At 37.1% G+C, this 16371-nt stretch overlaps 1 protein-coding gene across 5 annotated transcripts in view; it reads left to right on the forward strand.

The window, feature by feature from the left end:
• Positions 1–16371, forward strand: part of MEF2C (myocyte enhancer factor 2C) — a 122969-nt gene that overhangs the window by 97240 nt on the left and 9358 nt on the right. For all 5 annotated transcript variants that reach the window (XM_009997827.1, XM_009997826.1, XM_009997828.1 and 2 more), the window contains 2 exons: positions 1591–1638; positions 15334–15506. In XM_009997827.1, coding sequence (XP_009996129.1) covers positions 1591–1638; positions 15334–15506 — 221 coding nt within the window. The remainder of the gene's footprint in view (positions 1–1590; positions 1639–15333; positions 15507–16371) is intronic.

Consider the following 16371-nt stretch of genomic DNA (forward strand, 5'->3'; position numbering starts at 1 on the left):
TTTCCCAAATTAGAAAAAAAAAATTAAAAAAAAAAAAAAAAAAAAAAAAAAAAAAAAAGGTCTAGGAAAAGCTGAATATTGACTAAGATTAAAGGAAATCGATAAAGGATAAAAGGGCAGACAATTTGCTGTTTCATAAAAAGGCAGCTTGTCTACTTAATTCATGCAAGAACTCTCTATAACATAAAGCTTACGGAAGCAGGGGAGAAAATGTAGCCAACACAAACAAGTTGAAGGCAGTAAAATAGGACACTCGTTAGTTCAATCATCAGTCTGGAGGCTGAACGCAGAATTTATTATCTTTTATGCATTCACAAGTTCCTTGATGGGTAAATGTTAGTCAAGCTCTGTAGCTGAGTGCCTTGTATAGCAAGAGGCTGTGCTTTGCTCTGGTGATGATGAGAGCTCACCTCTGAATAGGGTAATTGGGGATTAAGTTCATTCAATCTGGCTGAAGCAACTTCAAGATCCTTAAGTACACTGGGTTCAAACAACCATATGAGGTTCCCAAGTGCAAAGAGAAGGTTTAAAAATCCTTAGAGCAAATGTCTGTGAAAGGTTGAGGAAATTAAAATGAAAAGCTGTGTAAATATATATTATAGCTTCTGAGTTATGTTCTCGTGCAGGACCTTTCAGTCTCTTCCTTCAAATTCTATGTAGAAACCTTTGCTTTTTGGGCCATTAGTGAACTAAAATTGGTTAGTTAGAACTACTATGCATAACTTTCAAATATAATTGGTTTTTCATATGCCATGGAAGTATGAAAATTTTAAAAAGATAGATGTTGTGTACTACATGTTTTGTTTGTCCATTAAAGGGAAAAGTCTCATGCTGGTAACACTAAACACTGCAATTTTATGACTATGCATCTGATCCAATGCAAGCTAAAGGGCTGCATCAAAAGAAGCTTGAGCAGCAGGTTGAGGGAGGTGGTTTAACCCTCTACTCTGCTCTCATGAGACCTCACACTGCAGCACTGTGTCCAGCTCTAGAGCCCTCAGCACAGGAGAGACATGGACCTGAAATAAGTCCAGATAAGGCCACAGAAACTGTCAGAGGGCTGGAACACCTCTGCTATGGGGACAGGTTGAGACAGTTGGGGTTGTTCAGCCTGCAGAAGTCTCCAGTAGGACGTAACCGTCATCTTTCAATACTTAAAAGGGGTTTTTAGCAGCAGCTGTAATGATAGGACAAGGGATGATTGTTTTTAACTAAAAGAGGGAAGATTTAGATTAGATAGAAGGAAGAAATTTATTTATTTATTGTAATTAGGGTGATGGAACACTGGCATAGGCTATCCAGAGATGGTAGATGTACCATCCCTGGAAGCATTCCAGACCAGGTTGGATGGGACTCTGAGTAACCTGATCTAGTGGAAGATGTCCCTGCTCTCTGAAGGGGAGTTGGACTAGATGAACTTAAAAGATCCCTTCAAACTCTAAGTATTCTATGATTCTATAATTCTATAAAACCAGAGGAAAACTGTGGTGTATACTGGAGCAGCCCACTTGAAGTTAAAGCAAATGTTATGAATGTTTGACTGTTATGATTTATTGTGCTCACTTGAGGTATTTAATTTCAACCCCCTAGGTGGCCTGATGGGTGGAGACCTCACAACCGGTGCAGGCACCAGTGCAGGTAAAGAGAAAATAGTTTATATTTATTTTTCTAAGTGAACAAAGGACTTCCTTCAAAGTCTGAGTCCTAAAATAGCTCCATATTGGAGGTGGGATATTAGAAGGTAATCAGCATCGGTTTATTTCCCACATTTAGGGGGTGGGGAACTGGTATTTGTCCTTCTCTTGTTAGTAGGAAGAGGCTTATTTTCAGTAATGTGAAAAATCTTGCACCTCAACAAATTCCACAGATACAAATACTCTGCTTTCCTTCACATTAGCCTTTCTGTAAAAACTCTCAGGTCCATGGCATAGCTCTGTCCAGACAAAATTCCTACTGAGGCCAGTGTTAGAAACCCTGCTCCTTTTTTAAGTCACAGGGAGGTTTTTTCCATTTACTTTACTGGAAATGGGGTTTCGTTTTAGGAATTTAAGCTTAAGTAAAGATTTCAATATTGAGTCTCTCATTAGACTTCAATCTGCTGAGCACAGATTTGATTTCAAGCCCCTGCTCTAAGACCACTGCTAGTCAGCAAAATCTGTTTGCATTTACTTAAATAATCAGTAATTAACTTAAGCTTATTTTTATGTATTTGCTTAAGTGCTTTGGTGCACAACAGGGAAAGGATTTTCAAAACATCCATGCAGAAAAAAAAAGATTAGCCTTTTAGTCCTGCTCCCATAGAACTAATGAGAACTGTACTTTGCTAAGGTCTGTGTTATCAAAGCAATGTTGTCAGAGTAGTCCCCTTTGCTCAGTAAACTCAGTGGTTTGTTAGCAATGTCAGCAATGTTGCATTATTACAAATACAGATTACAAAAGACAATGGCAAGATTACTGTTTCAGTTTGAGAAGTAAACACATATGTTTGAGGAAAATAAGCTGAGTGGTAAAACATGGAGCATATCCAATTTTACTGGGTTAAGTGCCCTCAAAAAGAACGGTATGGAAAAATAGTTGGAAGGTCTATTCTGTGTTCTATAAACCAAGGCTGATATAAATGCCAATTCTGACATTGTCTCATAAAATTACTTGTAAAAAAAATCTGGGTATAGTGATCTTTTCTTTCTTGGCTCTTCTCAGCCTGCACTGGACCACCCCCCTTTTATCTTCACGCATAGATGAGTCACAGATGTTTGTGTGTTACGTGTGTAGTAAAATTCAAGCTGCACAGCATTGTATCAGAAAGGCACTTTAAACACAGGCTGGAGTTTTGAGGGGTCAATTTTTTATTAATTTAGGAGTAGGGAAGGCAGACCACAGGAACTTTGCTATTAGTCTCCTTTGTTCTCAGAAAAAGAAAGCATGAAAGAAAATTACAGTTTTGTTAATTATCTTTTGTTAGCCTGTGAAACACAGCTAAAGAAAGATTCGTTCTGGCAGCGTTCGCTTTTCATCTCACTTTAACCTCATGTAAAGCAGAAACTTCAGGAATGGCAACTGAGAGACTCGGATAGGAAATTGATTGCGTTATTAAGGGGCTCCCTCTTCTGGCATATGAAGAAATATCATTGCCTTGTTAACTGGTTTCCGTGTTCATTTAAAAGCACGCTGGAAAGCAATTAGTAAATAAGTCAATGTTTTATTTTAAAAAGGGCATGTACTAAAATAAAAGTTTGCCAACACATGCACTTGGCTTAATAATCTTGGTGCTTACTAAAATCTATATATCGATACCTCTGTTGAAAATCTACATTCTTTTGAAATACACTTTTTCTTGTAAATATATTTAAATCATATATATGAGAACAGGAATAGCTTGATTATTTACTTACAATTTAAGAATTTTTATTTCCTGCATGCAGTGTTATGCATTAAGCTCTCAAGCAATGTAACTTTGGAGTAGACAATTGATTTGAGGGGCATATATATGAGGGGTATTGCTAGGAATGCATCATAAATATTTAATCGTATGAATAGTCTTTGTTCTTTATCTGGCAATAAGAGCTTTAAACACCATTAAAGAAGTGTTTTCTAAATCTCTTAAATGCAGAGCAGTAGGAAGAATTTGATACAGGGCTCAAGGAAGATTAAAAGGTCACTATGAGGTTGAATCCTCTGCCTTAGTTGCATCATTCCACAATGGCACTATTTTGGACAGTCCTCTTTCTTTAGGGTGCAGGAGAATAAACATCAAAAGTTCTCTTTGTTCATCCTTCTTCACAAGAAACAGAGACCTCTGTGTTTTCTTCTAAGCTGGTAGCACAGTCATGTGGTTTAATATGTTGGTGTTCATATTTCTGGCCAAACTAGAGCATTATGAATTTGCATTTTTCTGCAGTGTCCAAAAATAGCATATATTCAAAATAACATACTCCAAGAAGAAGTGTCTAAAGAGTTTCATTTCTGCCATTATAAAATGAAACTACTTTTGATTACTAATACCAAGCCTCAGTTTCTCCACTATTTCCACAAATTACATTACAACAAATTAAATGATACCTGCAGTATCAGAAATGGAAAAAGATAAGTCTTTGTTTTAGGAAGTATGCTCTTTTATTGGTTTGGATTATTTCAAGTAATAACCCTGAAAACGTCCACAATTTACCTTGGGAGTCAACCCAAGACATAAACAGAACTTTAAAAAGCTGACTTATTTATTATCCTACACAACTAAATATTTTTAAGTTAACCCAAAGTTATCTCAGGTTTGTTAAAGTAAATTTGTCCCTAGCCAAACACTGACTGAATGCTTTCTATCATGTGATAATATAATCTGCCAGCAAAATTGGAGTGAACTTCACATTTAGTATATTTGCTAAATTATAAACACAGCAATGTCTTGGGTAATGTCTCTGAAACCAGAGGCTTCTGATTGAAAGAGAACAGAAATATCTGAACCAAGACTGGTATTCTCTGAAAGTATTTTAGCTTACCACCTAACTAACATGAAGACTGAGTGACATACTTGTTTACAGAAAAGAACTATGTGATATTCTTTTCAGTTTTAGGGAGTGGAGTCTTTAGCAAAACAACTTAATAAAGAAACAAGTGATGTCTACAGAGTTTTAGCACTGTAAATTACATGAACTCTAGTTTAATTCAGTGGTTCAATATTTACACTGAAAGTCTTATAAAAGGTTACATCTTTTGAAATATTTCAATAGTTTTAAAGTCAAAATGCAACAGTATTTGGGGTCATCTTTGCATCTGTACTTTAAACTTCTGATTTTTAAACTGATTTATAGTTTTAGATTTAGTTATATTTTATTATTTTTCTGTAGTTTTCAGATTATGACATTTTGTATTTTATAATTAAGTTTTATTTTGAATGGGATAAGCCCATCTACATCAGCATCATTTCTTTATATTTTAAATTACTATAAATAATAGAATCAAAGAAAAAAATCTATCTCAAGTTTTAAATCCAGGATGGGCACAATAAAAAACATACTTGCTTTAATTTTTTATTCACTTTCTGTATTTTTTTTCTCACTAGTTGATTTCTCTACTGCCTCCATCTTGACATTACTATTAAACTAAAAGAGCAAGTTATTCAACAGTTGTTGGGGCTCTACAAATGCTATCAGAGAGACTACATGCTAGTTCTCTTCAAATCAAGCACCCTCAAATTACCTTTAAACTTGTTTTTTAAAATTGTTAGGAAATTAAAAGATCAGTAGTGCATTTTGAAGCATTCATCCCATGTCTTTAATAACTGAGTCCTATACTTACCTATAGATGAGCAGCTAGTCATTTCCTCATGGAAATTAACCACAAGCTAGCAGTTGCCTTCTCATTTTCAGAGGGCTGGGGTCCTGGATCTGCCAGCCAGCATCATAATTTGCTAGTGCTTTCCTGACCCTTTTTCTTTTCTTGGTCATGTACCGAGTGTGGTTGAATATATTATATATTCTGCTAGTATTTCAAGCCATGCAGAAGTGTATGTAAAAGGAGAGATTTTTAATTTATAAATCCTTAGAGTAAAGGCAATCTGGATTGTATCTTCTAAAAAACACAAAACAAAACCAACCAAAACAAACAGAGGTTTACTAATTTAGTAAAAAGAAGTAATCTGCCCAAATACGAAATAGATCTACAAGCAGTAGCAAAAATAAGTAAGGATTTCAAGGTCACTTAACTGCATTAGTGTCTTTTGAAACTATAAGTATAAATATGCAAACTAGCACTAAAAATAATTTTTTTAAAAATTGAAAGGTTATGTAAATATTCTCCACCATGCCTTGCAATCTTGTTTGGCATAGTCAAGAGAATATAAATTCTTCAGCTACAGTGTGGAATATGTTAAACAAACAAGTGAGCTTAGAACAATGATTCCCAAACCACAGTTTATGGGCAACCTGTTAGGACTGAGTTTGCCAGGGAGAGCACGGTAAGTCATTGCCCTTCCCTTGTTACTCCATGAGTGCAGTTGCCCACAGACCTCTGATCCAAAGATTGGGCAAGATGCACCGCAGCAGTATAGTAAACAGTGGTTCCTGTCCAAGGAAGTTTACAGTCCAAAAGAAAGAACAGGGAGTCATTCATAACAGAGTTTGTGGCGCAATAGTGCCAAATCCAGACAATAAGAATTCATAAATTGGCAGGTTGGCTTAAAATCATGGAGAGGGAAAAGAAATGAGAAACATAACAGCTCTCCTTTTCTCTTCTCTTTTTCCTCTCATATTATGCCATGTAGTGTTCCTTCCCCACACTTTCCTCCGTATCAGGAGGATATATATATATAGTTTGGGGTTTTTTAATATTATTTATTTATTTATTCCCTGTGTTTTAAGGAAAGTACCTACAGGTAAGAGATTTGTTTTAAAGCAGAAAGAGCACTGAAACTTTTTTGACAGCTCTAGCACATCGTATGAAGAAAATAAGTCTACCAAACAGTGACTGAATTTCATCTCTGTGCAGGCAGTCAACACAGGCCTTTCCAAAATTAAGTCGTATTTCTGCCTTAAGCAACTGATCTGTTTCATGCAGCTTATTCCTATGGGTAAAAGTCACATCAGTGAAACTTTGAGAATAAGTTTGAAAGTATAGATGCTACTGGTGGTGTGAAAATAATCTTGCAATGCTTGTCATACACAAAGTTTGGATGTATGTATTTTCAGCTAGCTCATGAGACCTTACACCAGGGAAGAGGTCCACCTAAGCACACTCTGAATAAACGTCAATGAAAATCTGTGAAAATTCAGCCTTTATTAGGTTTCCACCTTTTGTGTAAGTGTGGATTTAGTAATTTATTTAGTTATTCTGTCTCATCATCTTTCTAATCAACAGTGTTTCAATATTTGTATTTAGAAAAAGACAGCTTGAAAGGATAGAAAGGGAGGGAGCCCTAAGTTCACATGCACTGAACAATTAAGTGAGTCATACAAACGGTGGTTCTTTGTAAGTGGGATTTTAAAGACAGGCGTGATTGACTTCTTTTCCTTTATGACAAGAGTTTCAAACGTTCCTCAGGAATAATTTGGATTCTTTACATAAAATCCATTTCCTGTTGAAGTCTGGGGTAATTTTATGCTTTACTTCCGTGAGGCAGGGATTTCACTGTTTATTCTGTCTTTGCATTCTTGCTCATTAAAGACACCACACTGTCTTCTGTTGCACACTGCAATCCATATTCTTGTTCAAATTCAGAAAATATAAGAAGGCATTGCAAATTAGCAAACATCTGGATTTCATGCCTGTCCCGGGTCCTGAAAGAGATAGTTGATGCCTCCTGGATCTGGAATGCAGCAATGCCTTTGCTCTAAGAAGAAAGCAAGCAATGCTTTTAACCTCTTCAAGCTGGGTCTGCAGCCACACATGGAAGCTCCTGGCAGTATCAAGTTAATGTGATCCTTGCTCTTTAACTTCTAACATGATCCTCCCATAAGATATTCAATCCATAAATTCCATGTTTTTCAAATCTCTTGCAAGCTGATTTTTCTTCTGGTAAGAGCTGGGAGAGCCTGCCAGAAATAAGAGCCAGAGTAGACAGGGATGAGTTAGTTACTGATATTTACTTGAATTTCAAAACAAAGCTAAGTAGTATTATCTATGTGGAAAACATTTTCCTTCTGCTCTAATAACAATGGTAAGTTAAAAATTTGTATTTAATATATACAGCCCTGAAACTTTCCTGACATTGAATTTTACATTCTGAATTCTTAATTTTTTCAACAATTGTGCATTTAACAAAAATCAGGAATCTAGCTTTAACTAGTTGTTTATGAAAAAAAAAAAGTTAACAGTTATTTTAAAAAATTATTTCAGGAAGCAAAAAAGTATGTCATTAAATGTGTTTGGTTTATAGTTGGAACTACGTCTTGTCTTGACATATTTTTCATTTTTAAAGCATTTTCCCAAAAAATATAATTTGTTTCAAACACCCAAATAAGAGAATTATGTTTTCATTAGCAAATAATTTGTTAAAAGCAGATGACTTGTGAAAGACTCGCTCAGGCAGTCAAGAGGAGAGACAAGTCCCCTTCTCATCCCAGGCTCGTATCTTTCTTTTGTGTATCTTCAGAAAAGATTGTATTTTTCAGTAATACAGTTTTTTCCCTCTGATATAAGGCAGGTTTTTTCCTATTTGCTGACTGGAGAACAGATTATATAAGCAGAAGAAAAAATTTCCTTTTTTTTTTTTGCAAAAACACAACTAGAGTGGAGGAGCTATCTTCTCAGAATGCAAGAAGAAAGAAGATACATGCTTCCAGAATGCATTATGTAATTGCTTTACTGGAATAAGAATTAACTTATAAACATAAGAAACCATCTAAGTCCTGAAAACATATTTTGGAGAGGGGGTTGTCTCAGGTGAGATTTGTAATTCCTGCACATGTTAAGAGATCAGCCCCAATGCAAGATTTTCAGAAAAGCTCTTACACAAAGTAAATTTCAGATAAGCACCATTGAAAATCCTCTGCGATCTTTGGTGTTGACCTCTCCTATTAGGCTAAACTTTAGTGTGGAAGATCACTGCATTCCCAGTGGCAAGACACTTTAAAATGACTCTATGGTTCCTGAAATTTTGTTCGGACCTTAAAAAATGATCACACAGGGGAATGTAATTGTGGTGCTCATCATGCAGTGCTCACATGTTTGAACTGCAGACATGTAGTACAAAACTGAAGACCACTGTATGATTTTCTGAAGTGATTTCTCTGAATAACTACAACTTAGTAACTGTGCTAATTAGGTGGATCTTTAAGCCAAACAGGTTAACTTGGAACATATGTGTACTGAGAAGAGGATAGCTGTTGAAATAACTGTGTTAGAAGAAAACAGCCTTGTGGGAGTGGAAATAAATGAATCAATACAATCAGAAATAAATATATGTAAGAAAATATAGCATTTCTTCATTAAAGCAATATGCTCTGAGATTCCTGAAATGGAGTGCCTTTAAATAATTATTAAAGCAAATAGTAAGATGCTATGATCAGACAACATAAGCATACTGACAATAGTAACAGTGCTGCAAAATTTAAAAAACACAACGAGGGTCTGGACATGCATCATTTATTGCTCTGTCTCTTTGCTAAGCAAAAAAAGGGAGGAATAAGGATGATAATCCTTGATGCAGAAAGAGCCTTCCCCCTTCTTTCACTGTATAATTTGCAGCAGACCCTTACAGCCTATGTGACACACCCCTGTTGCAGAGACTGCAAGAAAGGAGTCCAGAGATGTGCTGAAATATCTGCCTGCAGCTTGGGAAACATAATTGCAATAGGGAATATTTTGAAGGGTTTCTCACAGTTCCTTATGTGGGTAGCCACAGGGTAATTCTCCAGACAGTCAGGGGCCACCTTTATATTTATTTTATTAAGGTGTTAGCTCCTAGACTAAAGTGGGAGAATGCTTAGTGCAAGGAAATACTTTAGAAGCATTTAAATATAGATCTTATTATAGCAACAAAGCATAACCGCGGTGTTGGTGATCAGGTTAGTTTGCCATGTACTTAGTTATGCACTTTACTCAGCAGTAAAGTATTTGCATGAAGTGTCATGGTCTGTGATGCACAGGTCAGGTTTCTGTTATCATAGTCTCTCCTTCTCCATCAGTCTCCTTCTCTGGAGACATTCAAAACCTGCCTGGACACGTTCCTGTGTGATGTGCTCTGGCTGATCCTGCTCTGGCAGGGGGGTTGGACTGGAAGATCTTTCCAGGTCCCTTCTGACCCCTAGGATTCTGTGATTCTACATCTAAATAGACTAATCTATTTCTCCATTTGGCTGGGGAAAAAAGGAAAAAAAAACAAAAAAACTCATATTTCTTGTCTCCTAGATTCATGGCATGTCCTTAGATTTCCAGAAACACTTTTTGCAACATGTTTTGCACTGCTTGGCAGCCAAAGAGCCACTTCTTTGCTTCCCACTTCTGCTTGAGAAGCACGACCTCTGTCCTGAAGGAAATCTGAGCCCAGTTGCTGCCTTATGGGTTACACGTGCCCTTTTCCAGAAGTAGCTGTGTGCACCTGCAAATACTCCACATAGAACAGATTGTAAGGATGTTCCAAATTTCATATGGCACTAGCCCAAGGGTTAGAAATAACTTTGACTACTTTATCCATGTAAACAGTTCATTAAGGTAGCTGGCAGTTCTCGATATGAAGTACTGAAGAGTTGGGGTTTAATTCTTTCCTGATGAGGAACATGGTGCCAGGGTCCATGAGGGCTGGGGGGCAGCAGGCAGCCAGGAGCAGCAGAGGTTCCTAGGTAGGCTTCTAGGGAGGCAGAGCAGGGCTTGGCAGGGAAGAGCCATCACACTGCCCCCGCTAGGGAGCAGGACTGATAAGGGGCCAGCAGGGCAGACCCAGCACCAGGCATCAGACACCCCTGTGGGGAAGGGAATGAGCCAGGATGTTGGCCCATGAGTGAGGGTCTGAATCAGACTTGGTGAGGGGAACTGAAAGCCTGGTTAGAGGACACTTAAATGTTAATGACACACTGTTAATGACACTGAACAGAGGATTTAGCAGTAAGACTCTTACTGTCTCAGTAAATGGGATCTGAGCCTAAGTACTTGAACCAGCCCAGGGACAAAGCAAAACAGAAATGTGAGCCACAGAACAGAGAAGTCACAACAATAAGCAGATGATACACACTGTTTTCCTTGGGAAATTTGATGAGACTGTTTACCTCCACTGCAGAGGAAGCAGCAGAGATCTGCCTGGTTTCCAGAATGAGATCTTGCTAACACCCAGAATTGTGAAATGGGATGCACAGCGTAGCCTTTGGCTTTGTGCAGCTACAGTGCAGGTGGTCTTCATGAACACCTAAATTGCCTACACTATTAGCAGTATTTTAGGGAGACCCAAATACTGTCTTTTTTACCTGCATATGATAACTGTAGTGCCATTAGAGCCCTTTACATAGTTTTCAACTTAAAAAGCTAAGATTTTCCATTAACAATTATACAACCTGCATGGCAAGAATGAGTTGAGTTAGAAAGACAGATGGATATCAACTTTTTCTTATATTGTTGTGGGAAATCTCTGCTTTTTTATTTACATTATTTCTGAATTTTTGGCTTCTAAAGCTACAACATGGTGTTGTTGAGAAAGTTTTCTCCCCATTCTCTTCTCATTCTTCCAAATGTCTATGCATTTACAATACTTTCATCGTATTTCAGTCCAAAAAGCAGCTGATATTTCACAAACTGTCCCTCAGGATGTGGAACAGTGACAGGTTTGAGAAGTGGGCCTGTGCAAACTGCATGAAGTTCAACAAGGCCAAGTGCAAGGTCCTGCAAATGGGTCAGGACAATCCCAAGCTAAAGTACAGGTTGGATGGAGAACGGATTGAGAGCAGAACTTCAGAGAAGGACTTGGGGGTGTTGGATGATGAGAAGCTCACCATGAGCAAGCAATGTAAGCTAGCAGCACAGAAACCAACCATGTCCTGGGCTGCATGCCCAGCAGTGATACCAGCAAGGCCAGGGAAGGGATTGTTCCCCTCTGCTCCACTCTGGTGAGACCCCCCTGCAGTGCTGGGTCCAGTGCTGAAGCCTCCAGAACAAGAAGGACATGAAGCTTTTGCAGAGAGTCCAGAGGAAGCCGTGAAGACAATGGAAGGGCTGGAGTGTTCCTTTTCCCTTTTACATCTCCCGACTTAAATGCTCAGTATAGAATTACTGCCCTAACTCTGAGAATAACAAGAATTGCAGCCACTTTGCCACCGCTATAACACCAGTGACCAAAACTACATGTGAAGTACAGGTGCTACTAATGGGGAATGAAAGAAGAGAAGTAAACTTCATTCTCTGTCCTGTGCTGAATAAACTTACACCCTGCTTGGACCCTTAAATTCTTAAAACATGGAAGTGACCAATTAAGATTCATTTGTAACATTCATTTTTAACATAGTTCAAATAATAGTTTCTTATTAGTAAATAATTTTTTTTTTTTAATAATTCCTCTTGACTGAATAACTACTGGTGAACAAAAATAACTTTTCTAGATGTTTTTAAGAAGTAACATTGCAGGGATTAATCATCCAGTCTGTACTTGGACAGAATTCCTTCTAAAGTCAATGGCACTTGTGCCTAAATGCAGAATGTGGGAACATGCCCAAGAAGAGCATTCTATGCTCAGAAAGTATTTATCTTTATATTCTGCCATTAGTCCAAATACAAAGTCTGGCACTGCATTTCGTGACACGTGCTTCTCTGCTAGTTCTGTCTAGAAACAAGCTCTTTTCTGTGTAAAATATTTTTGCTCTTTCAAGTCAATACAACAAACAATACGAGGGAAAAAAATTATCTGATAACTTATTGAATTGAAAATACTGCAAATTTACAAATTCTGCCCTTTAAAACTTGTCTATCTACTGGTTTTATTTTCATTATACATAACAAGTTATATCTGTAATGTTTAAAAATGTTCTATTCCAGCAAAAATATGGCTTTTAACCAAATAAAAATGTAAAGCCAACTTGCTCTAAAATCCATCTGTTTTTAATTTTCTTATAATCTATAATCAGGAAATCCATTCATACATGACATATAATTTTTGTGCTTTCAAGTGGATAGCGGAATGCAGTGTTCTGCATACAGTCACATCTAAATTGATAATGGTCCAGGCAGAGTGTAATTTTAAAGTATAGGAAGAAGGAAGGTTTAATTTGTATATTAGAAGTCTTATACATTTTTTTGCCTCTGAATGTAAATGAGACCATTCTCTGGTGAATTTATCTGAAGGTGGGACAGCTGCCTCAGAGCAGGCTACAGCTTTCTGGGTAAAGAGGATATGGTTTAGAGAGCTGGCTTAAATGCAGACTCTTCTTAACTGTAAACCACATGCGTGCATTCATCATTGATTTTCAAATGATGGGTTTCTGTATCATTGGTTTAAGGTCCACAGTCTTGCATTCCTGAATCCACATTATACTGAAAGAATAACAGTTTGGTGGCTGGAAAGAGGAATGGTTATTATATGGCTCCAAAATGCTAACTGGCATCGTATGCCATGTACAGCAGAAATCTACTGGTAAAGAGAAGATTGCAATAGGGCTTAAAAATAATTTGGTGTTCTAAAAATATACATGTAAGAAATGTTATCACTGTCCAAATACATTGCATCAGTAGGTAAATAGTATAAAGGTCAGATAAAAGGTTTTGAGGAGTGAGGCATTATACAGATACATTCTTTCTCTTAAAAATTGCTAATAGCAAATTGTATTACATATATCTTATGCAGAAAATAGGATCTCTTTCTTTTAAGGGTTTCTATTCTGCAAAAATCACAGCTGTAAGAAAAAAAAATGCAGATTACAGTGCATACTGTTTTGTTAAATATCTTAGGCGCCATGCTGTAGAACTAAAACCAAATACACTGCATCTTCAAACAGCTTCATTTTCACTCTCTGAGATGAGAAATTGTCATGCAACAGATTTCATGTGGCAGTTTTACTTCCTCTTGGTAAAATAGCTCCTGTATGAAGCCAGCACCAGAGAAACTCTACTTTTTCTTCAATTTCTTTTGTTGATATCTTCTCCACATCATTAGTTTTTTTGTATTCAGTTTGTAAAAGATCAAGGCACTGCAGTTTATAAAAGAAAATAGTGTGTATTCAAATACCACTTCTAATTTCACTGCCTCTAGTAACACATAGCATTAATTAGAGCATAATATGAGCAAAACCATGATGAGAGCAATTATTAATTTAAAAGAAAAAAAAAAAGCCTACTGACACAAAATGGAAAATTCTTGACAGTATTCTGCTAATTTAGTTTGATAAGTGTAAAATACACTCTTTTCATTAACTTCTGTTACCTCATTACACTTCAGATATTATTAAGGAAATAAACAACAAGATTAACTATGAAAAGTATTTTAACACAAAATCTCTGGGGTGATCTGAGTGCTTTTAAGTTTTCATCTTTATTACTTTTTGCAAAGGCCTGGGAGATCATGGTAATAAAAAGCATGAGAATAAACAAGCCAGGGAAGGCCAGGGACTAAAGGTACCCCACAAAGCCTGGTCTTCACAGTTCAGAGCCTTCCAAAGCCTGTTTTTGTTGGTTTTTTTATTTAATAGCCTTTAACAGATTTGTGTGTGTTTTGTTTTTGTTTTTTTTCTTTGGATTTTCTCATCTGATTAATACAATTACCATGTGGATTAAAACCTGACTTGATTTTGGTCAAGCTTGGACTAATTTCGTGATCCTCACTAGCAGGCAGATTTACTTTCACATACCGTTATTTCTGTGCCTACCTCATAGAATTTATCGACTTAGTTCTACAATCCATTTATGTCCTGTAGGGCTGCAACCCCCATTTCAGGTGTGGGGAAAAAAAAATTTAAAAAAAAAAAAAAAGTGAGATACTGAGTTCTTCACTGACTTTTGGGACAACAAAGGAAATGTTAATCTTTCTGCATCTCTCTTGAGCCAAGCAGGCGGAATTTCAAGGCTACACTAAAAGGTCACCTATTTCCCCAGACTTTGTGTGGATAAGAGGTGAAATAAGGCAGATGAAGTAGGAAGGTCTCATTTTAGTGGTCAGTAACCTTACAGATAACACAGTTGTCAGTGCTACATGGTGAGAGAAGGAAACCCTTTTCTGAAAAAGGCAAATGAATTGTGTGCCTGTCGGATTTGTTCCTGGGGCCTGCAGAAAGGAGCAGAAAGATGAGGATGAAAGATACAGTGGTATTTTCCAAATAAGGTTATGCTCTTGCTCCCATTGACTTTAGTGTTGACAGAATCAGGTCCAAAAAGTGTGGTGAAGAGAGCCAAAAAACACTTAAGTATCTTCCTAGTCCTCCCCCTGCCTTTTCTGGAAATTATAGCCTAGCTATACTCATCCTTTGTTTAAACACAAAACAAAATCATGACCTGCAAAGGGCTGAGTCAGGAAAGGCAGAATCCTCTGTAGTTGTCAGGAAAACACAGCATAGCTTTGACATTTTTCTAAGCCATAAAATTGTCTGACTGTCCTCATGCTCTTGTAAGGCAAACATTAGATCTTCGGTGCTTTGAATGCACAATACATTGTGCTATATACCATAGTACTCTAAACAGGGTCACATAATGAAATTATTTCAGCACATCACTGAGATATCAGCTGCATTTTAAGACCAGTTGTTCCAAATATATCATGTATTGTGTTTTCCTGTAAAGACATATTGCATGACACAGGTATTCACCATCACTGTTGGGGGGTTTTTTTTGACGTTTTTAGTGTTTGGTCTTAAGAAATACATTGGAGTTTATAACCCTCTCTCTCTTTTTTCTTCTTTCTTTTTTTTTTCCTTCTTCTTTTTCTCACCTGAACAGGAAATGGATATGGCAACCCCCGTAACTCACCAGGTCTGCTGGTCTCACCTGGCAACTTGAACAAGAATATGCAAGCAAAATCTCCGCCTCCAATGAATTTGGGAATGAACAATCGTAAACCAGATCTCCGCGTGCTTATTCCACCTGGCAGCAAGAACACAATGCCATCAGTGGTAATGCATTTTCAAAGCTTTTTCTTTTTAAATCTCCTTCAGATAAGAGATATTTAGGAATTTCAAGGCCTGCTCAAGCAACTAAAATCAGCAGAATAACATTCCACGGTCTTGCTTGTATGGTCTTGGTGCCTAACCTTTAGTCTTGACATCGAGCTGAGGATGTAGGCAGAGCCTGTTTGATTGTTTTTATGAAGTCATATTTGCTTCCTCCCTTTTTGTTTTTTTTCCTATTGAGTTGCAAAATAGGAACTGCATCCTGCACAGTCTCAGCTTCTGCGCAGTCTTTCCTAGTAGCTGGAAGGACTTTTCCCGGATTTGTTATAAAGGCTGAATGTAACCCTGAGTTTTCCTCATCTACCGTGTTTTTCTTAAATATTTAGCCACACAGTCTGAGCAGATGGCAGATTAACTACAAATACATTAATTTGAGCTCTATCACTCTGAGCTCCAAAGGCCAAATTTTGTAATGATGAGGTACTAAGTAGAGTAAGATAAAAAGGATCATGAAACTTCTGTATGCCCTGCCAAAATTGATGAAATTTAGACAGACTGTTAAGCTAGGAGGCTGAATTGTGAAGGTGTCATGTGCGTATGTTGTAGTTCCCTTTTGAAAGTCAGTTAGTGGATGCAAGTAAATCTTTCATGAGTGATTTGACATTAAAACTGAGCTTAATTTAAAAAAGGATCTTGGTGGTCAATTTAAGTGACACTGTAATCACATTTTTCCGTTATGTAACAGACACTATTAAAACAACTTCCAAGGTGGCTAGTTCAGCTTGACACATAATAAATTAACTTTGAACATCAAAATAAACCTCCCATAAATGCGATGCTGCCTTCTGAGAGGATAAGTAACAGTCTC

The sequence above is a fragment of the Chaetura pelagica genome, unplaced genomic scaffold (assembly GCF_000747805.2).
Source record: "Chaetura pelagica isolate M959 unplaced genomic scaffold, ChaPel_1.0 scaffold84, whole genome shotgun sequence".
NCBI classification, from domain to species: Eukaryota; Metazoa; Chordata; class Aves; order Apodiformes; family Apodidae; genus Chaetura; species Chaetura pelagica.